Below are 27,296 nucleotides of genomic sequence, written 5' to 3' on the forward strand. Positions count from 1 at the left end.
CAGTCAGGTCGGCAGTCTTACCCATGATTGTGGTTTTGAGTAATAAAACAGGCTGGGAGTTTTTAAAAGCCTCAGGAATCTTTTGCAGGCGTTTAGAGTTAATTAGTTGATTCAGATGATTAGGTTAATAGCTCGTTTAGAGACCCTTTTCATGATATGCTAATTTTTTGAGATAGGAATTTTGGGTTTTCATGAGCTCTATGCCAAAATCATCAGTATTAAAACAATAAAAGACCTGAAATATTTCAGTTGGTGTGCAATGAATCTAAAATATATGAAAGTTTAATTTGTATCATTACATTATGGAAAATAATGAACTTTATCACAATATGCTAATTTTTTGAGAAGGACCTGTATATGATTGTGAATGGGTGTTAAACAGGAAGAGATATTGTCAGTATCCAGGCAATATTATGCTTGGCCCAGCATGCTATAAAGAAGTATGAAACATAATAGTTTGATATACAAAAGGATTAATCGCTCTTACGTTCTGTCCTCAAACAACCTTTTCATGCACTGGCAGGAAGTGAATGATTACAGACAGATTTTATTGTGTAGTCCATTATCATCGCTCAGCATTTTTAGACTGCATAAAGTACAGTATAAAAACCATACAGTCCACTACAGCCAAACCAAGCGCATGATCTCTTATAAGAATCTTCTGCTCAATGTGGTGCATGTGTATTTTTGACAGGGTAAGCTGCCTAGACATGTTTGATGAGCGCTCCAAGGGTGTCTGACTTTGAAAAATAAACCTCAGTCTATCTGTGGTTTCAGAAACTCTTTAGAGCATCCAAAAGATCCAAATTACAAAACGCACTGAAATGCCTGCATCAAAATGCCTGTTTTTAAGAAAAATCCATTCATGTAAAGGTGAACATCATTTTTACATTTTCTGAAGATTTTCATATACACTTTCTGTCCTTGTCTGTTCAATAGGCCTACTCATTCCCATTGTCACGGTTTATGAATTCGCTGTCTCCTTTCTTGTCTCGTGTGTGTGTTTGTGTGTGTGTGCGTATGGTCGGGGTCGCTGATCACTGCCGCTGATCAGTCACCAGCGGCGTCTGATCACCACGCCAGCTGCAGCTGATCAGTGAAACCTATTTAGTCCCTCTGTTTTCTCATAGTCTTTGTCAGATCGTTGTTGGATGTTCCATGTATCCTGCCTGTCTCCAGTTCCGTCTGTTCTACACTCCTGCACTTCGTCCGTCAGCTTCCTGTTATCCAGTCTTCGCTCTATTTCCTAGATCTCCCGAAATATACGGTCCTCACCATCATCATCTTCACCCTCTTAATCCATCCAGATCGGTTTGGACCTCAGAGTCCCTGTGCTGCCTTGTGCTTCTCTCACCGGACTTTACTACCATCACCTAACGTTACCAAGACTCACTCAATAAATATTATACTTTACTTGCTATTGGATCTCCTGTTTATTTCCTGACACCCATAATAGTGGACTTTCTTTCCTTGTCTTGATGGTTGCTATGCAGTTGTTCTAAATCATCATTAGTGCATTTCTATACAATTGCTAAGATGTTATAGCATTTAGCCCATTGCTATGCAGATGCTAGTATGTTATGGGTTGTTGAAAGGTGCTTTACTGTTTTAGTAAAAATTGTTGTTATAGTTTTAAACTTTTAAATTTAGAAGAATAGCAGCTGAGAGCAGCACAGTGGAATGATATCATTGGAATTATTTTTAGCTGATGAACAAAAACATTGACAGCCCATCAGAATCCGTCCTGCTTTAAAGAGCTTGAGGAGTTTTAAATCTCTGATATTTGTCCATTTTAATATTTAGCAGACAAAAATCAAAAATAAGGCTGCCCTCGCATCATCTAGGTGTATGCTCCACATTGGTGGTGGTTGAGGAGATTCCCCCTTCCGTGTGAAGCGTTTTGAGTACCGAGAAAAGCGCTATAAATGTAACCAATTATTATTAAAAAGCAAGAGCCTATGTCTCAAGTTTCGCTCCAAAGTATGAGCAATTGCAATAGTGATGCTAGCCTTATAGCAAGCGGCACTAACCAAAATTAAAGTGGGTAATTTTATAGCTATTTGGTCCAGAAATGATCTTAACAGTTCAATTATAATCTAAAGAACAATCTGTCGTAATTATCACAGTCACATCTTCCCAACCTGAGAAAAAGACTTAAGTAGCAGCTCAACCCCTGCCAGAGAATCAGAGGTGTTTGAGGTATGTGCCGACAAAAACAACAGGATACAAACAGATAGTGTAATTCTGCTGTAATGATATGTTTGGCCTTGCTGATCTGTGAGAGTTGGGAGCTGTGTGACGCAGCCTCGGGCTGTGGTGGGAAATGGGCTGCACAAAAACACATACTGTAATAGCCCTCTCTCTCCCACAGTACACACAGCTGCAGATTTGAGTAAACACGTACATACAAACGCACACAGATGTGATTGCTCTCACAAAACCCTATGCTCAAACATATGCACATCTATGGAAGCAAAAGTTTGTGTTTGGTTGTATGTATCATCAATTATTTGTCCGGAAAAGAGGCAACTATCTACAGGTTGAGCCCTTTCTGTTTCTGGCAAGTCCAATGCTCTGTTAACAGAGATGATGTAGGTGGGAAACAAACGTCTGTGTAACTCCATTGCCAGATTAAACATGGTGCAAAAAAAATTTGTGTGCGTGTCCTACTCGCTAACGGTTTCAAGCCTCTGGGTCACAGTTGATTAGTTTTAGGGAGGCTTGCAAGAAATTTTGGCTTCCAACATTCAAAATGATCTTCATCTCAAATGTCTGCAGCACAAGTGTGGTTTGCTTATAATGCGATGCTCTTTTCACTTTTCACTTAAAGGACAATTCCGGCCAAAAATGAATAGGGGTAAATAACACATGGGTACTGAGTCGACCGTTCTCTGGGATGCATTTTCGAAACGCCGTGCTACGTGCTGGTCGATAGTCACAGTTCAGCTCACGTAGGACGCCGTTCGTTGTTCAACTGGTTGAGACTGTTTTCCAAAGATGACTCCTGCCTATATACGCGAAGTGTACTGTCTTTATAAAGTATCTCCTTATTAAACTGTCTGCACACTTACAAAGTTCTCAATGCTTCGGTTTGCAGGTAGAGACCCTAATTATGCTACAGTGTTAGTGTGGGGCTATTTTGAGCCTTGTTAGTGGTATTAACTAGCGATTTTTATTTTTACTTATTCTATGCACTACTGTATATACTTGCGTTATAAGCTCATCTGTGGTAAAACTAAAACTAAAGAAAAAACTGGGTACATTCGATTATCATGAAAACGCATCCCAGATAACGGTCCACTCAGTACCCATGTGTTATTTACCCCTAAGTTCATTTTTGTCCGGAATTGTCCTATAATTCCAGGTTACAGGTAACTTTGCAAAACTATAGCAATGCAGCAACAGAGTGACATACAATATTGATGGAGATCAATATTGATGACTGACGTCATGTGAAGCAACTGAAGTCATGTGATTCACGACTAGTTGATTACCCAATTGGAAAGTTCACCCAAATATGTTGTTGTGTTCTTCTGTGCATATAAGAAAGTATTTTGATAAATGTCTCAGTGTTGATGTCCATACAATAAAAGTCAACGGGCACCAAAACCTAATTAACATTCTTCAAAATAACTTCATTTATTTTCAACTGAATAAAGAGAGTCATAAAGGTTTTGGAATGACAGGAGGGTGAGTAACTGATTTTGTTTTAGTTGAATCCCTTTATGACAACCAAGCTTATTTAGAACATTATGACTGGTTAATCAGCTATTGACCAGTTTAGACCAGCTAAAACCAGCAACAAAATTAAACTTTTTATTCCAACTGAGAAATCAGCAAGTTGATAAATTGACTAATGCAACACCTAGGCCTGGTTTCACAGACATGGCTTAGATTAAGCCAGGATTATGCCTTTGTTCAATTATGACATTTAAGTAGCTTTAATAAACATGCCTTAGAAAAAAAACATTACTGATGTGCATCTTGAGACAAAACAATGGCAGAGACATATTTTAAGATATGTCAATGCAAGTTGCTTCCAGTTAAAACACCTCAAACATTTTTTTTTTAGTCTTAAGCCTTGTCTGTGAAACCGGGGGCAAATAAAGTAAGTGTTGATGAGTGTGATTGTGGCAGTGTGTTTATATAAATGACAGATTTTGAATGAAAATACACCTCTTTATAGTTCATTAAAAAATGTTAAATCCAGACAGTTGATGGTAGCCATTGTTTCCCATAGCAGGTTTCTGTTACCAACATTCTTTAAAATAACTTCTTTGTGTTCAACTGAAGAAAAAAACTCATACATGTATAAAACAATTTGAGGGTGAGTAGTAGGGGTGTGACGAGACACTTATCTCATGAGACGAGACGAGACACGAGATTGGGTTAACAAGAACGAGACGAGACAAGATTTTTTTCAGAAATCCTCAATGACAAAATTCATGACTGGAAAAATTGTCTGCAGGTGCATTTTGAAATGTTTTAACATTTAACTAATAATCCTCTAATGTATGTCATTTTAGGTCTACTTAATGAGTATGAATTATCAAATGCCTTGAAAGAAAACAATATGCAATATTTTACTTTCACTTTTAAATTCGTGATCGCAAAGCCTAGAAATCTAGACGCACCCAAGCGGCAGCAAAATGTATTTTGCAGCCCGTATAGTCGAGCAACGTTGGCTTTCGAGCTGGAAAAAACAAACTCTAGTCAGGCCAATCACATCGTGTATAGAGTTGGCGGGCTTAACATAATGACGGTAGAGTTGTGACGGTTCCGCGTGAATTCTCTGCTACTTGAAAACAAAGAAGATGACCACAGCTGCTGGCGAACAGCGGTCTTTTGATTCGGCTTTGGCCGTGACTTTGGAGGACTTGGAGTTAAGCTTTTCTTTGAGAAAAGAACAAAGAACGGCACTTAAGTCATTCTTAAAAAAGGAAGATGTGTTCGGAGTTTTGCCGACCGGATACGGCAAAAGTTTAAAATATCAACTAGCTCTGCTGGTGGGAAAATGCATGACTCACTCAGCCACAACCGTTCGTTGCTCTGTTTGATTGTAGCGCTATCCTATTGCGTGCACTGCAGAGGGAATTTGAAATACAACCGTTTATCCCGCCCCTTGGATTGAGGCATGCCATGGTGAGTTCCCAGACCTAATATCTTGATGTGGGTCAGTGAACTGTGATTCTTACTGCACTGACGGCTTCTCGTGCTGGATGAGCAGAGCAGATTTTTACATTAGTTTATAATGGTTTTCATTTTTTTTATAAAAACAGCAAAACGACAGTTGAGCGGGGCGGCAGTGGCTCAGTGGTTCATGTAGGTTGTCTACAAACCGAAAGGTTGGTGGTTCGATCCCCGGTTCCACCTCACCAAGTGTCGAGGTGTCCATGAGCAAGACATCTAGCCCCAGCTGCTCCCGACGAGCTGGATGGCGCCTTGCATGGCTGACACCGCCGTCGGTGTATGTGTATGAATGAGTGGGTGAATGTGAGGCAAATATGTAAAGCGCTTTGGTGGCCATTGGGTCTGTGAAAGCGCTATATAAATGCAGTCCATTTACCATTTGAGGTGAATGTGAGTGTAGCGGTGGAATATTTTATGCTTATTTCACCCTCATGCTCCGTAATGGCGATATCGCGAGACAGCTTTTCACTCTACGGGAAATCTCGCCACATTTTAGTCTCGCGAGATCTCATGGTACGAGTTCTCGTCACACCCCTAGTGAGTAGTAATAGACCATTTTTTTGGGTGAACTATCCCTTTAAGAAAGGTAAAAATTATCACAATACTGGGGGGAAAAGGTATGAACATACCACAACTGTTATCGGTGTACTGCACCTCTCTTTTCTCCTCTTCACCTGTCTCTATTTTAACTCCCTCACCAGACTGTTAATACCCCACACATCTACTTGAAATGATTTTACAATGTTTTTGAGACAGTGCATTTAAACCAGTCTTAAACCAGCTCTGTGCAAAAACTTTTTGTGTTAAACCGATGTAAACCAAAGCTCGTAACAATCACCCATTCCCATATACTGTAGCTTATCAATGGTTAACTTCAGGCATATTATGATAAGCTAGAGGGCATGATGTTTTATAAATGAGAACTTTTAATATCCTCTCAGTTACAGATAGCCATAAAATTCAGTCATGAGACTGCTCACCATAACACAGACACATAGCATGTTTCCAGGGAGTATATCAATATGTTTTCACTTCTAGAGTAGAACTATGAATTTCAGAAGTTATGAGCCTCATTTATTAAGCCCATTTCCTTGTGCGGAGGCCAGCACTGAATAAAGGGAAGTCATTTATTGCTTTGTTCCCAACCTCAGGCCTTCTCTGAAAGAGTGAAAACAGCATTAGACTGTAAGTCATGTGATGCATTTAGCAGGAGACACTGCTAGCAGATTCTCATTGAATTCTCATTGAATTGCTCGGGGAGACGCTAACCCGCTAAGAAGACTAGCATTGCTCGTGTAGCATATGCAGTGCACAGGTTTCCAACAAGGATTCTTAGCTAGCAAGACATTTTTAGTGAGCTATTTTTAACAAGAAGAACATGTTGGTTGACAAGTGTGTCACCAGCTAAGTTTAGAAAACTATGCTAGTTCATCAGCTAGACCAGCCAGGAAATTCATGCTTGTCTAAATGTTTTTGGGGGGTTTTAAACGACACTGAACAGATTTCCCTATCTTCACTTGAAAGTCACTAACTGAAGCTATGGTCTTTGTTAATATAGCAGCGAGACGCTTTTCCAACCCTGAAGTAACATTGCACAGAACCACACTATAAAGTGCATACTTCTCTTTATATTGTGGTCAGTCCTGCCTTTATGTTCTGCAAATAGCCACGCCTGATGATGAATTTAGATACAACATTTAGCTTTACATGCAACAACATGAAAGTGGTTTGGTCACAATATAATGTGAGTGTTTTTCCTGTGCTGATGTCTGATTTGTTAGCAATGTAATGAGTCCCAGTCTGAAAATAGTTGTCATGTGTCACTAAAATGACCAAAAGTTGCCAATTTAGGTCATCCAGAGCACTCTGCAATCCAGCAGGATTCATTCAGAGACACATAAATACTTGGGCTGGTCTAGAATTGTCATAGTCTGAGAACAAACTAATAAACAAATATGTTTCTATCAATCATCCAAGCACTCTCGCTCCAGTGTTTACTTATGAATGACACTGAATGTGTCTGAATTGGTTTAGTCTGCAGCTCAGAGTCCGCTGACAGTCTGTTGCATACCGCACACAAAACAGGAAAATACTTTCTAGTTTTATAAAGCTCTAATCCGGTTTGCTGGCTTAGAAGCAAATTTTTACTTTTTTTCTAGTAGCAAATTTGTACCTTTTTTTTACATTTGTTTTTTACTTGTTTCTATTCCAATTTTTTCTGTAAAACGAAAAAACGTCTTACAATTTTCTAAGACTGCTGCACCTTTATTTAAATAATTTTTTTCATACCAGTCTACTTCAGATAACCCCTTAACGGCACATAAAAACAAAATAAACTGTGGTTGGTCGCTTTACATTATTATTAGAGATTCACAATATATTAGTACCAATGTTAACTTGTTTCAAAACTTATCATACTGTTCTAAGTAGAGTTTAATTGTTCATGCTCACTATTTGTACATTTAGATTACCTTTGCCGTCATCTAACAATTGAATCTTTAAAAACACATGAATATATTCCATGGCTTAGTATCCCCCAGAATATTCCCTGGCTTACACGGTTCTAGGCCACAATAAGCTGCAGTGAGGACCAGACCTTTAACAGTTTAGTCAAATATCTGGCTTTGTCAAAAACACACAAGGTTCGTAAACATGCATCTAAATTGAGAACTCGATGTCTGGCAAACCTTCCATTTTCATCACCCGCAAAATTCAGCGCTTTCAGTGAGTCTGTGTATGTTTTAGCTCAAAGCCAGAGCACACTGTCTGCCTCTTTTCTGTCAGCCTCTCATCCACTCACTCCGTTGGACAAAAGCATCTCTTTTTGTCTGAGACAAAGTGGTATATCTATGAAGCAGCAGCCAGGTGGATAGCTAAAGCCTCTCATCCAGGTGACCCAGGTCATCAGCTTACTTATGAAGACCACCCTGCCATGACCAGCATGACATTCCTCGTCCTCTAACCTCCCGATATTTGTCTCAAAACGCATTTCGTGACTAAATAAGTGGGAATACGTATTGTCTATTAGAGGTGTGTGCATTTGTCAGGGTCTCTCGCAGCTGGATGAGAGGTGTTGAGAGAGGAAAAGCGAGAGGAAAGGGGGAAGGGGGGATGACAGAGCAAATCAATGCCAGGAGCACGGCGATGAAAAAAAATGAAAGACAGAGACGTGAAGCTCAAGGAGGTGTGCAGGACGAACGGACAGCAGCCAGGTGTGATCCTCATAGTCGCAGTCAGTGATGGTTAGTGTTGCTTTCGTGTTAGTGCAGTGAGGACGTTTCCTGTCATGGATGACTGTTTGTGTGTACAGCACACAGAAAAGAGTGAATAGCACATACTGTGTATGACAAATACACACGGAGCTGTAGACGGCCACATGACCTGCGTGACACATCCACAGCACACTCAGCTATAGACAACAGAGAGACTCCAGGGAAGATATAGAAACAGAGGCTCCAGCTTCACATTATATTAACAATTAAAAGTAATAGCTATTTCAAATGTATCTGAACAATGATTTGTCCTTTAAAACTCAACGTTTTCTTTTTAAAATGTGAGAGAATTCTATAAAAAAATTAACACAAACCTTCAAAGTCTGAGATTATTCCCTCCAAATGCGGATTGACAGTGGAATCAGACATTTTGAAGCTGAATCTGCAGGATCAAAGCAACCTTTCCCAGTAAGGCGAAACTCTCACAGACTTTGTGCTCTCCAGCTCCCAAACAAATCCCAAATTAGGAGGTAACGGGGGGAGGAAAAAAGAGAAAGCAGTCAGAGCGGTCCCCAGATCCAAGCCCACGACTTTCTTAAAGGACCAACTAAGTTTTTCCCACTTCCTCCAGCTCTCTGAACGCAGCAGACCTCAGAATGAGAAACTGATGACAACCCCCCACTCCCTCTCGCTCTCTTTCACTCTCTCATTCCTGCCCTCTCTCCTCCCTCTCTCACTCTAACTGAGTTGTTTGGCTTCTAATACGAGTTATTTGAGTGAATGCTCAAATTGAACTTTACAACACGCCCCGTACACCCTGAAACGAGGCTCTTTTGAAATCGTAAAAGAGATACCGTGAGTATTTTTAGATTAAACTCATTCAGATTGTGTAACGTGGGAGGAAGAGCACGGTCCGTGCGAGAAGTGGAGGGCAGCAACGGCACATATTTCATCAGAATCCCCGAGGAGAGCACGTCTGCGCTTGCGGCTTCCCCAGTAGTTTCCTGAATTTGAGCACACATCTATTGCCTGAGGCCACCAGCGCTCCTCGTATAACAGAGAGGAGGGCCGGTTGAGGCCACAGGGTGTCATAAATCAGTGACCTCATCTTTAGTTCGGACTCCATCAGGGCTGCATTTCTGCCCACACCTTCTTCTGAACCACCGGCACACGTTTTCATTTCATCCAGACATCAACAACTCTGTTTGTGCACTAGCTACCGAGTTGAAGAGCTGGTTTTGTTTACAGATTCGATCTGCTAACTGCAGATATGGCGCTGTATGACTGGTTTGTTGGGTTTTTTGCGTCTCCCAGAAGTGAATTTCTCTGGCTGATGGGAAAAACTAGATGGTGGTTACATGATGTTGCACTGAGGTCTGAAGTGTCATGGGCCAGAGCCTACAAAAACAGGAAATTCAAGCTGTATGTGACTAATAATACAGCAGATTTCACAGCTCTTCAGGCATGTCTAATGCAAACACCAGGCCTTCTGTATACAGACTCGCAAACACACCATATACACACCACGCACAAATCTGTTAGGGGAAAAGATGACGAGATCCTGTTAAATGTATAGGAACAATCTGAAAAGTTTCAGGGGGAACATGACATTAACCTTGTCAGCCTGACTCATAAATATGAATTAGATGAAGTACTGTACACCCCTAAGTCCTAGCTCATTTGCTTATTATTCAGAAAGACTACTCAGAAGTGAGCATAATTCAATTTCTCCTGAAGTTCTGAAGTTATTTTTCGGATTTAACAATGTCACTTCGGTAGTCATTCATTTATTTCCTTTTTGTAGCTAAATAATACGTATTTTTTGATATCAGTAAGAATTCTTTTAAAATAATTAAATACTTTTATTCATCAAGGATGCAAAATGATCGTAAGTGGCAGTAAAGACATTTATAATGACACAAACCAGAATTGCTGTTCTTTTGAACTTTCTATTCATCAAAGAATCCTGAAAAAATGCATCAGCTTCCTCAAAAATATTAGAAGCAGCAAAAAACACAACTGATTATTATTGATAATAATAGGAAATGATACACGAGTATGACAAATCAAAATTAGATTTCTGAAGGATCATGTGACTGGATTAATGGCAGCTGAAATTTCAGTTTTCCATCAAACTACATTTTAGAATATATTAAACTTAAAAAGTTATTTTAAATTGTAATAATAATTCATAATATTACTGTTTTTATTAACTGCTTTTAAAATATGGTGGCTATGTAATTTAACTTTCATCCGTGACGTGCACAACTCTATACAACATTCAAACACATCATACAGTCAAAAATTCGCATTCTTTGTCCGGTCTTTCATAAAATTAAAAAGAGCAGTATAACCACTAGAGGTCGCTATAACATATAACACACAAAATATGCGCAAACGATTATGGAATTTGACACTCGTTTGAGAATGTCAGTCTGAATTCTAGCACCTCTTGCATTCAAAAACTGAAATGAAATTATTAACACTCGCATGATTTCTTTCTCAGTTGGTGCGATCTCACTTGTTATATTATGGAGAGCTGTACCAGGCTGAGAGAGGCTTCTGTAAACACGTTCTGTCTAAAGCCATAACTCATTTCACATACCACAGAGAGAGATATCCCTGACACTGGAAAATGTAAACAATCACTTCAGTATTAGCTTTCATTTAGGTGGGACCTGTAAGTGGCATGTGATGTTGCATCTGTGTTGCTAAATGTCCTGATGTGTAGGCCTATAGGCTACATTGTCTGTTGAACTCTGATTTTAGAAGCAAAGTAGAGCTTCTGTGTCCTTTTCCTCCTCCCTGAGCCTCTGCATGTTTACACACTGCCTTTAGATTACCAGTCAGGCTATCTCCACTGCCGTCATCTCCCATGACCCCATAACACTCTCCAGCAGCAGCAGAACATCTGGAGAGGGTCTCTAACACCAAGACTGTAAGTGAGTTCACAGGAGCGGCTGGCCAATAGAGGGCGCTAGGGCGCATGCAATAAATAAAGTAAATACATACATAATAAATACATACAAGAAATAAATAAGTAAATACATGCATAAATCATGTATACAAATTGTCAATATTTTGTATGTTTGAGATATTAAATGCACCCAGTATATGTGAAACATATGTTATAAATTCAAAATGTCTGGTTTTTCTACACGTCCCCTCCACCTGTCTGCACTCTGCACGTCTCATCAGCTCTGGGGCGCTGGAGAAATCTCTCCTACAAGGGTTACTCTTTTGGCGTAAATCAATGCGTGCCGTGTGGCTGTCTGCCGGAAGCTAGTTATTATAGACTATAACATTTTAAATATGTATTTTTAATTTTTTTCTTACACTAACGCATCACTTCACTTCAGAAGGCCTTTATTAACCCCTGGAGCCGCGTGGAGCACTTTAATCAGGGATGGATGCGCTTTGAAGGACTTCCAAAGACATCCAGCTATTCACTCCCATTATAAAGCTTGGAAGAGCCAGGACATTCTTTAATATGACTCTCATTGTATTCGTCTGAAAGAAGAATGTCATATACACCTAGGATGGCTTCAGGGTAAGTAAATCATGGGCTAATTTTCATTTTTGGGTGAACTATCCCTTTAATACTATGTTTGCTATTTACTGTAGGCTACATGTTGTGGAATATTTGCTTGAAAAATCACTCAAAATTGTTGTAGGTAATACTTTTTTATTTAATCAGCTAATTAATGAATCACTTGTTTACGTTCAATTTCAAATGCAAATGGAAAGTTTGTGCAATATGTTTGTTTTTGTGTAAAAATGCCTCAACCTTTTAATATTGGCATTAAATAATTACTTTTTCACAGAGCACTGGTGTCCTGCAGTTTGTGTTAAATTGATTTTGGGTGGTTATTAGTTATAATAATAATTTTATTTATATAGCCTTTCCAAAACCCAAGGTCGCTTTACAAAGGAATTGAACAGAATAAACCTCAAAATCAAAGATAGACATACCAAGGCCAGAAAGTAACAGAGTTCACTTACAAAGTTAGGTTAAAGATTCAAACAAATAACATATCCATAACAAGGTAGAATTTAAAGACTGTGAGCTGAGGAGTAATTCAGATAATAAATGTGTTTTTAAGAGGTTTTTGAAGGAGAGTGTCTTGAGGAAGAGCATTCCACAACCTGGGAGCCACAACACTAAAAGACCTGGCTCCGATAGTTACCAGACTATTGAAACTTACTGAATATGGCACAGCCCCACATAAGTTATTTTTCATCAGCCACCACTGCTCAGATGTACTCTTTCAGCTTTGTCAGGTGAGTGTAGAAATGTAGGAGCAGTAGAATGTGCCAGTAAAATGTGTCGTCGAAAGGCACTGTAATCTGTCCAGAAGCATCATGCTAGGTACCTCCTCAGATTTTTGAGACAGAAGTGAATTTAGTGTGTGTGAGTGTGTGTGTGTGTTTGTGAGCTTTGGTTAGGGGTACCTGAAATGCAACTTTATGCACAGATGCCAGCCTGCTTGGAGGGGTTCTCGAGACACCAGAGACACCAGCGGCTTCAAATAACTGATTTTAATACAATTAATTTGTTGTAATTGAAACTTTCCCAAATGGGAAAGACTTTAGGGTCCCAAATGGCACCCTAAGCACTCACGGTCTTTCTACGAGTCTATTTTGGATCCCAAATGGCACACTTCATGTGGACTCGCGGTCTCGTGGCCTTAAATTGCGCATGCTCTCCGAGTGTACGAGTCCGTAGGGTGTCCCATTCGGCATTTCAGCGCTCAGAGTGTGCTCGCGAGCCCTCCCTTTGTGCCCTCGATGCGGACTTCGGCGTAGCCCGCAATTTAGCACCCTCCACACGAGTTACCTACCCAGGAATCATTGCGAATGCCCAATCAGATAAATGAGGGGAGGAGTTTCGCGGCTGTTTGACTTTCAGGGGCATGATGCCATCAAGCCTGTTCAAAATACACCAGCCATAGACTGTCGGGAAGAGTGCGCATTGAGGTCGCATATCGACCGCCAAGTGACACCATGGTGTACCATGGTCACCAAGTCCACAAGACCTCAATTGCATATAAAGTGTGTCATTTGGGACAGGGCCTTCCTCTGTGTTCTACATCACTCACAAATCTTTTGACAGTTCAACAATCTCTACTCAGTTTTCGTAAAAATATTAGTTGCTTTCATGCCTTTTGCAAGACATTGCACAATATCATGCTTTTCATCTTCAGAAGGATTTTTCTTCCTCCTCGTATTCCATGACAACTGTGACTTATGCCTTGTCCAAATACCCACACTTGCCGTCTTGACCACTTCAGAGTGCTTGCACGTGATAGGAAGTAAGTGCAAAAGACTGTCCCATGTCTTAAAAATGCAGTGCCCTTAATGTAGACTAATCCCACACTATCTAAGTGTGGCTAAGCGTATCCCATTATGTTCTTTATGTTCCAGATACCGTAATCGCGAGCTGTCGAGGAAATCATTTCACTGTAATTTAAATTAATTAGATAGCAACATATAATTTGGTAGTAGAAACATAAATTGCTGCACATTTTATCCAGGCAAATATGGTATGGCAAATATGGCCTATTTAGTAAAACATTTGCAACTGTTTTTATCACTTGATTAGAAGCACCACAATTTTTAATTTGTGTCTTCTTTTAGATACATAGCGACTACTGAACAGACATGTAGAAGTTTATTTTAAAATGCAAAGTATTGAAAATATAATAAATAAAAACTATAAGTGTGTCCCATCGAGTAATCAAAAGTTCAACACACACTTGCAGTGTTAGGTTTTCCATTGACCTAAGAAGACCTGGGAAACTATTTAACAAACCTGTCTGAGATTGATACCAGTTATCTAAAAAGAAATTAGAAATAAAACAAACAAGTGTGTGTGTGTGTGTGTGTGTGTGTGTGTGTGTGTGTGTGTGTGTGTGTGTGTGTGTGTGTGTGTGTGTGTGTGTGTGTGTGTGTGTGTGTGTGTGTGTGTGTGTGTGTGTGTGTGTGTGTGTGTGTGTGTGTGTGTGTGTGTGTGTGTGTGCGCGCGTGTGCGTGTGCGCGTGTGTGTGCGTGTGTGTGTGCGCGTGTGTGTGTGCGTGTGCGCGTGCGTGTGCGTGTGTGTTTTGATGGGACACAACTGTGTATAATGACATGGGTATGACAACTTAAACATGTCCTGTGTCCACACTTCCTGTGTCCTCATAAACCAAATGGCTTTAAAAGAACATACCAAAAGGTGTTTTTTGAAATTCACAAAAAGCAGAAAATTTTGTGAGATTGGTAGTTTTAGGGGAAGGGTTAGTGTAAGGAGATAGAATATACCGTTTGCACAGTATAAACCATTATGCCTATGGAGAGTTGCCGTAAACGTGTGTGTATGTTGCGTATATAAAAAAGTATTTAAATACTATTTTACCATTTACTAAAAATGTAGTAATAATAATAATTATGAATCACAATTTGAACCAGTCATCACAGGTACTCAAGTACACACACAAAAAAATTAGTTGCATGACAACCCTGAAACTGCACTGAACGCACTTCAGTTTAACAGCTCACTTCACACCATTTTCTATTTGCTACCTTCACAAGATATTGTTTGGATGTAAACAGGAAGGCTGTTTCCCCTCACACCAAAAGGGTCCTGCTGAAGGGTCTTTTAGCTTTCATTTACAAGTTTCTCTGTCTCATCTTTTTTTGGCCTTGCGTAAAGGAGTTTTACACTACATGTTTTATACATCTGAGGCCCTGGTGACAACTCTGCTCTTTTAGATGACGTTGACAGACAAGAGGCGTTGTTAATCCACAAGGATTTAAACACCCTTGGTATATTAAGTTTTATCAGATAATAAATAATAAGATTAAAGGATATTATATATTGATGTAGTAATATATAATCTGCTATATGCTATTCAAATGCAGGGTCAGCCGCTGAATGTACCAAGTGCGATGTGTTTATCTTAAAGGTGTGGTAATGCACAAGCCCAACGAATATGGGCAACAGGATATGATGTCATCCTCTAGGGCAGGGCATCTGAATTTAATAAATAATAAAAATATATACGGTTACACTTTATTTTGAAAGTCCACTTTAGACATTCTACTAACTTTAAGTAACTTTTCAACTACATGTCAACTAACTGTCATTAGAGTATTAGTAGACTGTCAGTAGACTGGTGTTAGGGTTCAGGTTAGTAGAATAAGTTGACTTGTAGTTGCTAAGTTACTTATAGTCAGTAGAATGTCTGTTGGGGGACCAACAAAACAAAGTATTAGCAAATTTTAAGCAAACAGTCTACTAATACTCTAATGACAGTTAGTTGACATGTAGTTGCAAATTCACTTATATTTAATAGAATGTCTAAAGTGTTATCGAATATACAAACTTAAAAATATGGAAGCTGCATAAGAGAAAAAAATCATACCTTGGTAAATCTTAATTATCACATAAAAAGTCAAAATTATCAAATAGAAAGACATAATTCTGACTTTTGTCATAATTTTTACTATCTTAATTTTGACTGCCATAATTATGACAAATGAATTGGAATTTCGTCTTTGTCAGAATTATAATTTAAAAAAGAAGATTTTGTTTTATGTGGTGGAAATGGGTGCCCATACAAAATGAGTGCAGGAGCTCTACACAAAAGTCCATGAAAAACCATCTCTGGGCGTCAGTGTAACACACAGAGGGAGCGGTCAGGTTAGTGAGTAAGGCACGGCAGGCCCAGAAAATCCCTTGTGTGTCCATGAGGGAACACTCCTCTTGCTCCAGGAGAAGGAGGCGTACTGCTGGTAAATACATAAATGGTAAATGGTAGACATCAGAGCCAGCGGCAAACATCAGAAGGACTAGCCAAGGTAAGGCTGTTCCAGGCGGGGTACATGAGCGCCGAGCGCCCGGAGATCAACTGGATCTCACAACTCTGAAAACATCAGATTAAATTTTGAATTAGGTGCTTTAAACAACTATATTCTCACCTGAAAACTCTTAAAACTACATTTCTTGACACAATAACAGTATTTTTTTCTCCTCCTCTCTCTATATATAGGGAGTTGACAAACTTAAGAGTCACAGAACATGTTCAGTGAATCTAGATTTTCAAGAGTAAAAGTTTCTGGACAAGATTAGACCTGATACCATCCCTCAAAAGGATCAATCACATCGTCATATTTCATTGTTTGTATGACTTATGAACCGTGCCATTCTGAATAGTCCAATGCCTTTTGTTTTCTATTCTCATTCTATCATTTCTTTTATCTTTCATGAGTAAAATATAAAAGAGAGGAAGCCATAAAGCTTAGCTGTATAAAGCATGACGAAGTTAAAATTTGTAAAACAGTGGGTTGAAGACTCTTTTTTTTTAAGATTTGAGGAGGTGGCTCGAGTTTGGACATGTGTCTACGGAATTTTTTTATTGTTAAATTCTGTGAGAAAACTGCATTATGGTTAATCGGACAGTTGTAAATATAATATATTATATTATATTATAGTCCTCACTTTACATCATCACAAGTTGTGATTCATTTGACTCAAATGAAAATGAGACTACAGTCTGAAGTAACAGAATAGCCTGGGAAATAGGTTGTGGGTACTGTGTCAATCATTCACCAAAAATTCCAGTGGACAAAAACATGGGTTGTGAAAATTTGATGTGACCGTAAACCCTAAGACAGTGTGACCTTTTACACATACTGCACATTTACCCCTTACAGGTTCATTCTTACATAATCCTATTCACCACTTCCTGTTTTTCATCACTCTTAGTCTCTCTCTCTCTCTCTCTCTCTCTCTCTCTCTCTCTCTCTCTCTCTCTCTCTCTCTCTCTCTCTCTCTCTCTCTCTCTCTCTCTCTCTCTCTCTCTCTCTCTCTCTCTCTCTCTCTCTCTCTCTCTCTCTCTCTCTCTCTGTCTGTCCATCAACACATGGACTTTTATGGTGTGTAGTCATTTTTAGCAGTAGATCTCAAAAGACAAGATCAAAAGGCAAACAAGATAAAATGATTATGACAACTCCATTCAAGAGTTTAATCCTTCAAAAAGTGAGGCAGTTAAACATATTTAATGTCATTGATCAAATACAACATAAATCAACCTATTAAACACATTAAACCCAAGTTCCTTCACAAAAAGTCATTGAGTCGCTCTCCGAAACCTTCACCCTCTCTGTTCCCCTCTGGGGAAATGATCTGCCAACCTCTGTCTGATCAGCACAACTTCAAAAAGCAGCTAAAGACAGACTTCATCCGCAAACACTTATTATTTTAGGGCACTTACATACAAAATTATTTCATTGCATTTCACCTCTGCTCTAGCTTTCTTCCTATTGTCTAGCTTCCTAAAAAACCTGGAATTGTACATAATATTGTTGGCTCTGTGACTAATTCCTTAGTTCGTCTATTGTATATCACTTCGGATATAAGCATCTCCTAAAATGCATAAATGTAAAATGCATATGTTTCGATGCTGTTAATACATTATGGATGTACCTTTCTATGTCTATGCATGCATTCGATGTGTGCTAGAACTACATTTCACATTCAAATACCCACATTAAGATCATGCTGATTTGTGGCTTTTCTCTTTCCCAGTTTCTGCCAAATCCATTATAGACCCACCTGGGCTGATGTCTAACTATCTCTGAAGTGATCTGGGACTTGCACTGTGAGATCACGGAGATCATAAGGGTCATTCCTCATATATTTATCCTGGCTCTGGCTCTCACTCAGGGCACCAGGTGTGTCAACTCAGATAAAGGATAAAGGCCAGTATTATATACTGTATTCACTTTTTTGTGAGTTTCACAGCGCTGTTTTTTTTCTGCCCACCAAGAACCACTCTAAGAGTCCTTGGCACATTTACAAAAAGCCTGTGTGCTGACAGTGCAGAGCACACCACAGCACTGATACAGAGAGTTTCATCCACACACACAGCTCTCTTTATTTGCTGTTGCCACAGCCTGATGAGGTTCCCTCTTCCAGTCAAAGCCTATGGAAAATCCAGCCCTGTCAATGGAAAATCTTACAAACGCACATTGCTCTGCAGCACCAACGCCACTAGGGACAAAAGTGTATAGCGTAAATGCTATGTCTGGTAAAAAAAAAAAAAAAAAGGTAAAAAAAGAAGCAAGATGAATCCAATTTTAGCTACAAAATGTGTGAAGAAGCAAAGTTTCCATATGTGACAGATCCCAGCCAAAGCAACAAACACAGGACCACTGCCATAAAAATCTTACAGAGCAATGGAAAAGAGCGGAAAACAGACTTCAGTATATGAGAATCTCTTTGGGTCGTGTCCCAATGGTGGCGTGCCGGTCTCTTACCTGCGATTTTGTCCCCCTCCATTGCTAAGCGCACACCCTCCTTTGCCACATGTAGCCTGTCTCTCCTCCAACCTTTTTTTGTTGGACTTCCTGTTTCTCTCCCAGCGCACCAACACTTTCTCCTCCTTGTTTGCTTTCCCTCGCTCTCTTTTGGCTTTTCCCTCCCTTCCTCTCTCTCTCTCTCTCTCTCTCTCTCTCCTCCTCTCTCTTTAACTCTACCCCAATCTTCTTGGTTTAATGTCTTCCGTGTGCCGTAATAATGAGCGGATGCAGAATTACGGCATGCCCATGTGCTGATCATATGGATCGTCCTTGCTTTTTTGCTTTTACTGTCCTCTCTCTCTCTCTCTCTCTCTCTCTCTCTCTCTCTCTCTCTCTCTCTCTCTCTGCGTCCTCTGATACTGAGGCAGCATTGTGTACAAGATGGAAACCCAAGCCCATGTGATATGAGCATTTCGTCCCAAAATATCTTCTCTCGGCGGCTTGAGGAATCCTGGACTGCCCTCTGATTTTCTTCAGGGCTCTGGTAAGTCACGAGAGAAATGTCGAGGAGATAGACGTGACCGACATCACACCCCTGTGATCAAGAACAAACATCTGAACACTGACTCAGACCGTAGACAAACAGTTTCATGCGCTGCCTGCCGCTCCTAATTTCAAGTACAGCCAAGACACACAACGCAGATTACTTCATTTTTCTTTGTGTTGCTCAATGAGAGCAAATGCAGACCTCTGTTTGAAAGCATTTGGAGTCAGGATGATGTGTCTTTTTTCAGGAAGTGGGAATGACCTTTCGCTTTCCTTTCTGGTGGTTTGCAGGGTCGTCTGGCAAAGCAGGCCGCTGGGAGACAAGCCTAAATACTTGAAGAAATACTGTACACCAGCCAAGATCAGCCTCCCCAGACTCATAGCATAAATACATACATAGATATTGTACTACTTAAATTACCTATTTATCAATAATATTCATATTGATGCATATAATACTGAAAAGATGGCAACACAAAAAAATATTGATTAACAAATGCCAATATGTTATAAGTTGACAGATGTCTTGCGCTTGTAGCCTGGTACTTTGTAAAGTAGTGATTTGTAAAGCATTCTCCCTAAAGGCCTCTTAACACAGGAACAATACTGCCTCTATGAGAGTATTCAAAGATCTACACCCACTGCCAGACTCACAGTCTTAAATTCCCAAACACATGACATTTCATCCCTCAAAGAGAGGTTGTGACAGTATTACCGTAGAAACGGGCTTTGCTAGCAACATACAACACACTCCAATCCACTCAGAAGAGCTAAAAAATTGACAATGCTGTTTCCCCTTAACTGTCACAATCCCGTATACGGGATATCTAACTTTACTTCGCTATATTACTATTAAATCCTAATCTAATTATGACAAACTATATATCGTTGGAAAGGTCTAAGACTCCTAAATAGATATTTTAGCGCTGTTTTTTTCTTACAAATTATGTTTGAACAGTAATATATGAATTTATGACAAGAGTGCGCCTCAAAAAATCGACGTCATTACAGGAGTTTCGGACCTTTGTCACAAAAAGTCGACACACACACTTTTAATAATTGAAACTTTGGTTTTTAATGCTAAAAGTTCATAATAAAACATAATCTAGTATTTGTCAATAAAAAAAGATAAACTTATATTTTAAAAAGTAAAGTAAGAAGTCCTCTATTAAGTATAATATATATTATATATATATATATATATATAAATAATTTTTTTATTATTATTATATCACATATTTTAGTAGTTATCATAAATTAGGTATCATTTGAAAGCTAACAAACTCAAAATTCATCCTGTGAAACCCGTTTTGAAATTGGATGTTGAGTTACCATAGAAACGGTATTTTTTATTAGGCCCCTCCCCTTTTGGGCATCATCTTTCATAATTTATTATCAAAACCTTTTCTAATATTGACAAAACACATATTGTCAGAAAGGTCTGAGTCTCAAGGTTCCATATTTAGTGACAGAAGTGATATTTGGATAGAAATGTATTAATTTGTTATGGCAGAATGCATACAATTAAATTCAATGGAATGCAATGGCACTCGGTGGCTATTTTTGGTACTACGCCTAAACAAAATCTCATGGGAACTTCAATTTTTGTGACATCAACTTGAAATTTGAACACAACTTGGTTAGATATATAGCTTTCATTTTATAGTAATTTTATAGTAAAAAATATTTTGTAAAATATTTATTTTATATTAAAAAATATATATTAATAAAGTATATTTGATTTACTGTAAATTATAACTTCCATAACTTTTTCATACTTTAATTTATTGAAGTGCTTCAGTAATAATCTGCTGATTGTTTTCTTTAAAACAAGACCAAACTTAGGTCTGTATTCCAAAGCATTCTTGAATTACAACCATTTAAGTTTGTATAGTGCATTTTAATGTCAATTATCATATATTATTGAGGCGGGGGGAGGGATGGGGGGGTGACAGCTAAGGGGTTGAAATACTCAGAAATGTGGCCAAAATTGCTCACTAGGCTTGATTAGTAAATAACTTAAAGTAATAGTTACTGAATAATAATGTTTTTTATATGGATTTCCGTAATCTCCGACCTGAGAAGTATGACCCATGTGAATCATGAAATGGCCTTTAAACAAATACTAAACAAACTGCAAAATGCTGTCTATTCAGATATTTCATGCTTGGATTGCATCTGACAGCACTTCAAGAGCAAGCGACACTGTGCAGGACACCCATCTCAACCAGGGTCCTAAGTGAACGCTTGTCAAGTGCCAAATGCAAGTAAAATTTGCCATTGGCTAGTATATAAAAACAGTTTTACTTGCCAGTTGGTGTGATAATCAAATTGCAAAGGCTGTGATTTAATTATATATAGTCGCGCCAATCTGGGGAGGAGACATTTTTTAATGGATGCCAGTGGATGAGTGGCTTTCGTATGCTTTAGTGGTTTTTGTACGTCTTTCCACCAAAATATAAGCTCTATGGCTTAAAATAATAATGATAACAATGTCCAAATGTCTCCTGTTTAAAGTAGACATTTAGACTCGGTGACGCCAGGATACACTTTCTAATCAACAACATGTCATGTTTGTTAAGTGCAAAACATAAAGACAAAACATGTTGACATTTTCCACAGCAAGTCGGTGACTTCAATACTTCTAGGCTATATATGTTAACTCTATTTTATATTCTCAATTATATATATATATATATATATATATATATGAAGTTTTACAACTTCACACTTGCATAATTATGAAGGTTTAATAGCAAACTTGACACTACATTAAAAGAACAAAAACTTCTAACTTAAATAGGACTGAATTTTTTTGTTAGTATTACAGTTATTTTTATGCTTCTCTAAAAAGTTATTTTTTTTATGTTTTCTGATGGCTGACACACATTAGCACACCCAAAAAACAAAACAAAAAAACAAGCACATGTACATGCACATACCTGGAACCACACACACTTTACACAGTTTGGACAAATCTGTTTTAAGTTTTATGTAAGAGTAAAACAGGTTTAAAATTTGCGACTGCCTGGACAGCACACAAACAGAATTTGCTTTAATTAGCATTCTTTCTCTTGTGTGCGTCATTCATGAGCATGTGTTTATGTGTATGTTTTGTTCGTGAAGTCTGTCAGGCAGATCTCTGGATCTTCAACCAGCCCCCATTTATGCAGAAGTGCTGACATTGCAAAAGCAGCCTGCGCTTCCCGCTGACAGAGGATGCTTCAGTGGTGAGATAACACACGCGCACACACAGGCATGCAAGGTGTGAGCCCTCATGCAACTCCATATGTGCAAAGATACATCCACGAATGTAAACATCTGAAATGATTCGCTCTGACCACTGCAAGAGAGTGCTTCCTGAGACACGGCAATAGATGCACAACAACTTCTCTGTGGTTTTCTCCCTCTCTAAATATATAACCTTCTCACACAGAAAACAAAAATAAATAGCTGCTTTAAGCACTACCCCCCAAACACGGGCACACACGCATTTAAAAACTCAATTACTCTATACAAAAACACATTTAGGTCTATGTATCATTAATTTGGATCAGTATGACTCTAAAACACTGATTTTGCTACATATACATATTACATATTACACTGGATGTCAAGTGGAAATCCACCATGGTTCCAAACCATTTTTTATCATTCAATCAAACTGGTGGTTTTCAAATGAGAACTTCAAAAACACAAACAGAACAACCAAGTATATAGCAACATAGACATACAACTAAACAGGACTAAACACAGGGCTTAAGTACACCACAAACAGAGGAACTAATGAGACTAGTTAACAAGACACCTGAACTATAGACTCTAATCAAAACTGTAATCAAGGAGACAAACAGGCAGGGAATGGAGGAAGACTGACCTAATTAACACACATACAGGAAAACACTAGAACAGAACTACACACATGAAACGAAACACAGGAACACTTGACACAAACTAAATGCCATTCGAGTCATGAAAGATTTCCATTAACTGTAGTCTATCTCTGAGCAGTCCATGAACAGCTGTGTTTTTAAGTCACAAGCATTGTCAATCATAATTAAAATCCTAATATCCAATGCAGTGGATCCTTTTACCAACGCATACATACAGTATTCACTTTTTTTGGATGTGTTGTGTGCAGTCATAATAATAAAACTAATAAAAAAAAAATAAAAAAAATGTATTAGTATTAATATCTATGATCTAATTTATTTTATTTCGAATGAATAACATTAACACAATATGAACAAATTGGCTTTCAAACATCTTTTATATTTTAATAGTTTTAAGGATGTAAGTCAGCTGATAGTTTGCCACATTAAAAAAAATGTGATCAGCATTATGCGTAAACCATATTTATTCTTGCTGCAAACCCTTCCTTCTTCCGTACTCTACAGTTTAATTGGATGCACAGCATTTGACATCATCAACAACAGAGGTTCCTTCTCCTTTTAAAATGTATGAATTATACATAATTGTATAGTGGCATTTTATTATTTGCATTTAATTTTTTTCCTCCTGTCAAAGGCTCCTGTCCACAGATCAGATCAGATCAGATCTGTGGCTCATTTTTTGGTGAAACTACTTGATAGTGTATCATCACTATAATAAACAACAGCAAACCCATGCGTGAATATGTACACTTACCAGTACCAGTACCAGTAGGGCTTGTTGCCTCTCCTCTCTCTGGCCTTCTCAGCCTGCCACTGGTGGACCTCGCAATGCCTGTCAGCACAGAAGACATAATGGAAACACGTATCAGAATTATCTGCTTAGGAGGAAGGATATAGAGGAAGATGTAAAGGACACGGTGTCCAGAAGAAATGGAGCAGAGGAAAGCAGATGTGTTGGGAAAAGACATCAGAGCATTGAAGCTCGGCCCACTCAATTAAGGGCTGCATGTGTCTGTAAAATAAAATCAGATGGGTCACAAACACAAAGACGGATCAAACGCTGCTGTCTTTTGAAATCTAGGCTGGCAATAGAACGCTTAAGATCGGCAGGATTAGTCAGCATGAAACGGAAGTTGCAATAGTCTTTTCCTCTCTATCATGACTGATATTCAAGTGAAACAGCTTCTCGAACAAGAAAAAACGTAGGGTGGGACTTGATTTTGTCCATCAGAATTAATTGGATGGTTGTGGTTTGCAATTGCTGTGATGTCATGTGAGTGACAGGTTGTCCCGCCCTCACGCTGGTAAACACGTCATCAGAGAAGAGAAGAGATTTTGCTGCAAGAGGCAGGGGAAGTTATTTTGATTAAATATTATGAGGGCACATGAATTACAAAACATGATGTGCATGGATAAATCATTTATAGTACATTCTGCAATATCCCATATAAAAATTTGAATTGTCAATTTTAAATTTCATGGTCACGTTATGTATCAGACATCTTACAAAAAAGTGATTCATCATAGAGTTTTGCAAAGTGACAGGGTTTATAACACACCAGAGATACAGAGATGACTCAAAAGGTTTACCTGTAAAGGTCAAACTTGTTTGCACAGTTTTGAACTGTAATGTAGGTCATACTCTACGTCTGAGATGTGCAATGCTGGTAAATGTGATCATGCCTTTCTATAAGTGGACCAACACATCCAGATGATATTTAACCTCAAAATCAAAATAAATAATGACATAAAACTTGTTTACTTTCATGATAAGTACATTTTAACTCCTAATTCTTATAACCGTAATGCAGAAGAGTTATCTTGTTCTCATTACTGTAATTGTGGTAGCATTTGTTGCAATGACTTTAATTTATGCTGACTGTAATAAAACGCATTATGTTACAGTATTTTTAATGAGAACTATGCATAAAAAATAAAAACATTACAGCCTTGGGTTAATTGCCATGAAAATAATATCACACTCTAAGAACACAGAACATTATACAAGTAAATAACACAGGCCTTTAGTTAAGATACTTCTAAAAACGGTTTCTGTAAAGGGTTGAATGGGTTTGACGCAACAATTATTCCGTTTAACAGGTGACAAGGCATTCATTTGTTTCCTTTCACATGTGCAGGTTTATTTATCGTATCTGGCAAATCCCCAGAGACTCTTTCCGGAAACTCTGATGAGTCAGTTTGCTCTTCCTGCAGATGAATCTGTCTATTGGCTCTGGTTGAATGGTCTGGCGCCAATAAAAAATCAACAGGCATGTCTGTTAAAGACTGGCCGTTTCTCAAAACCAAGAATGCAAAGAACGGACTTGTGTTCTTGGGCATGGCGCAGAGCAGGGGGAGTCTTTATACCCAAAGAAAAAGATGCTACAAGCATCAGTCAGTTTCGCCCTATTTCACTATTAAACGTCGAAGGTAAGATTTTCTTCAGCATTATTGCTCAGAGATTGTCAACCTACCTATTAAAGAATGGCTTCATTGACACTTCAGTCAAAAAAGCGGGCATTCCAGGATTCTCAGGATGCTTAGAACACATCAGTGTTATCTGGCAACAAATTCAATCAGCTAAAAAGGAGAGGAAGGAGCTCCACGTGACATTCCTGGATTTGGCTAATGCATATGGTTCAGTGCCACATGAGCTTCTTTGGGCATCATTTGATTTTTTCAGGGTACCGATGTCGATAACAAATTTAGTGAAAGCCTATTTTGGAGATTTGCAATTTAGTTTCTCCACTCCAGAATTCAGCACTACATGGCAATGCTTAGAGGTTGGAATAATGGCAGGATGCACCATTTCTCCACTGGCTTTTACCATGGCAATGGAAGTAATCATTAGGGCATCAAAATGGGTAGTAGGAGGAGAGCGCTTGGCTTGTATGAGGTTTCTTTGACAACAGTGGATAAGCTGGAAGCGTTAATAAGTTCATACATCAGGAAATGGTTGGGAGTTCCACGCTGCCTCAGCAGAGTGGGACTTTATAGTAAAGGAGTATTGCAGCTGCCAGTCTCTGCTTTAACCGAGGAGTTTAAGTGTGCCAAGGTCAGACTGGAAATGACTTTAGCAGAGTCACGTGACAAATGTGTAAGGGAGACAGCCCCTGTGGTAAAAACTGGTAGAAAGTGGTCAGCAAAGAAATCTGTAGTAGAGGCAAAGGCTGACCTTCAAATTGGGGATATCGTGGGACAGGTACAGCATGGAAGAGGGGGTTTTGGGCTCAGTTTAGCTCCTCCTAAATGGCACAAGGCAGGCCCAGCCCAAAGGAGGAAGCTGGTTGTCAACGAGGTGCGAAAGCAGGAGGAGAGGATGAGATGTATAAAGGCCATTTCCCAGGCCAAGCAGGGAGAGTGGATGAGATGGGAGAGTGTGGAACAACGCAAAATGGGCTGGCAAGACCTTTGGTCAATGGAAGAGAGTAGGATCAGTTTCCTTATTAGGTCAACATATGATGTTCTCCCATCACCGCAGAACCTAAACCTCTGGGTAGGAGAGGATCCATCTTGTCCTTTGTGTTCATCACCTGCCACATTAAGGCACATTTTGACAGGATGTAAGGTGGCTCTTAGCCAGGGTCGGTTTACTTGGCGCCATGACCAAGTATTGCGATGTTTGGCTTTAGCATTGGAAGGCAAGCGTAGTATGACCAATAAATTGCCGCCTGTTCTAGCAAAACATTACACGCAGAAGACAATATTCCTCCGCCCAGGCGAGCAACCACCAAGAAAAGGTGCTAACACCAATTCTCGCCCAGGACAACTGGATGCTGCTAGGGACTGGAAGATGCTGGTTGATCTTGATCAACGGCTTATTTTTCCACCTGAGATTGCCACCACTAACCTATGGCCAGATATTGTTTTGTGGTCTGGATCAGCACGCATTGTTCAACTGATAGAGTTAACAGTGCCATGGGAGGATGCGGTAGATGAGGCATATGAGAGGAAGAAACTGCGGTATGCTCATCTGGCCACTGAAGCAGAACAGCGAGGATGGAGAGTCCAGGTTTATCCAGTGGAAGTGGGTTGTCGTGGTTTTGTGGCACACTCTACAACCCGGTTCCTCAGAGACGTCGGATTCAGTGGCCAAGAGTTGCGTCGTACAGTAAAGAACTTATCTGAAGCAGCAGAAAGGAGCAGCAACTGGCTGTGGTTGAGACGGAAAGAT

At 39.1% G+C, this 27,296-nt stretch overlaps 1 protein-coding gene across 5 annotated transcripts in view; it reads right to left on the reverse strand.

The window, feature by feature from the left end:
- septin9a (septin 9a) overlaps positions 1 to 27,296 on the reverse strand; it is an 88,942-nt gene that overhangs the window by 47,153 nt on the left and 14,493 nt on the right. Inside the window, exon 2 of one of the 5 annotated variants that reach the window (XM_077212979.1) lies at positions 23,877 to 23,954. In XM_077212979.1, the coding sequence (XP_077069094.1) occupies positions 23,877 to 23,954 (78 nt within the window). Of the gene's footprint in view, positions 1 to 8,776; positions 9,606 to 18,701; positions 19,318 to 23,870; positions 23,955 to 27,296 lie in introns of those variants that run through there. The other 4 variants (XM_077212978.1, XM_077212977.1, XM_077212982.1 and 1 more) reach the window with 4 other exon arrangements.

This window comes from Siphateles boraxobius, unplaced genomic scaffold (assembly GCF_051911475.1).
Source record: "Siphateles boraxobius isolate OS27281-9 unplaced genomic scaffold, OSU_SipBor_1 66, whole genome shotgun sequence".
Classification (NCBI taxonomy): domain Eukaryota; kingdom Metazoa; phylum Chordata; class Actinopteri; order Cypriniformes; family Leuciscidae; genus Siphateles; species Siphateles boraxobius.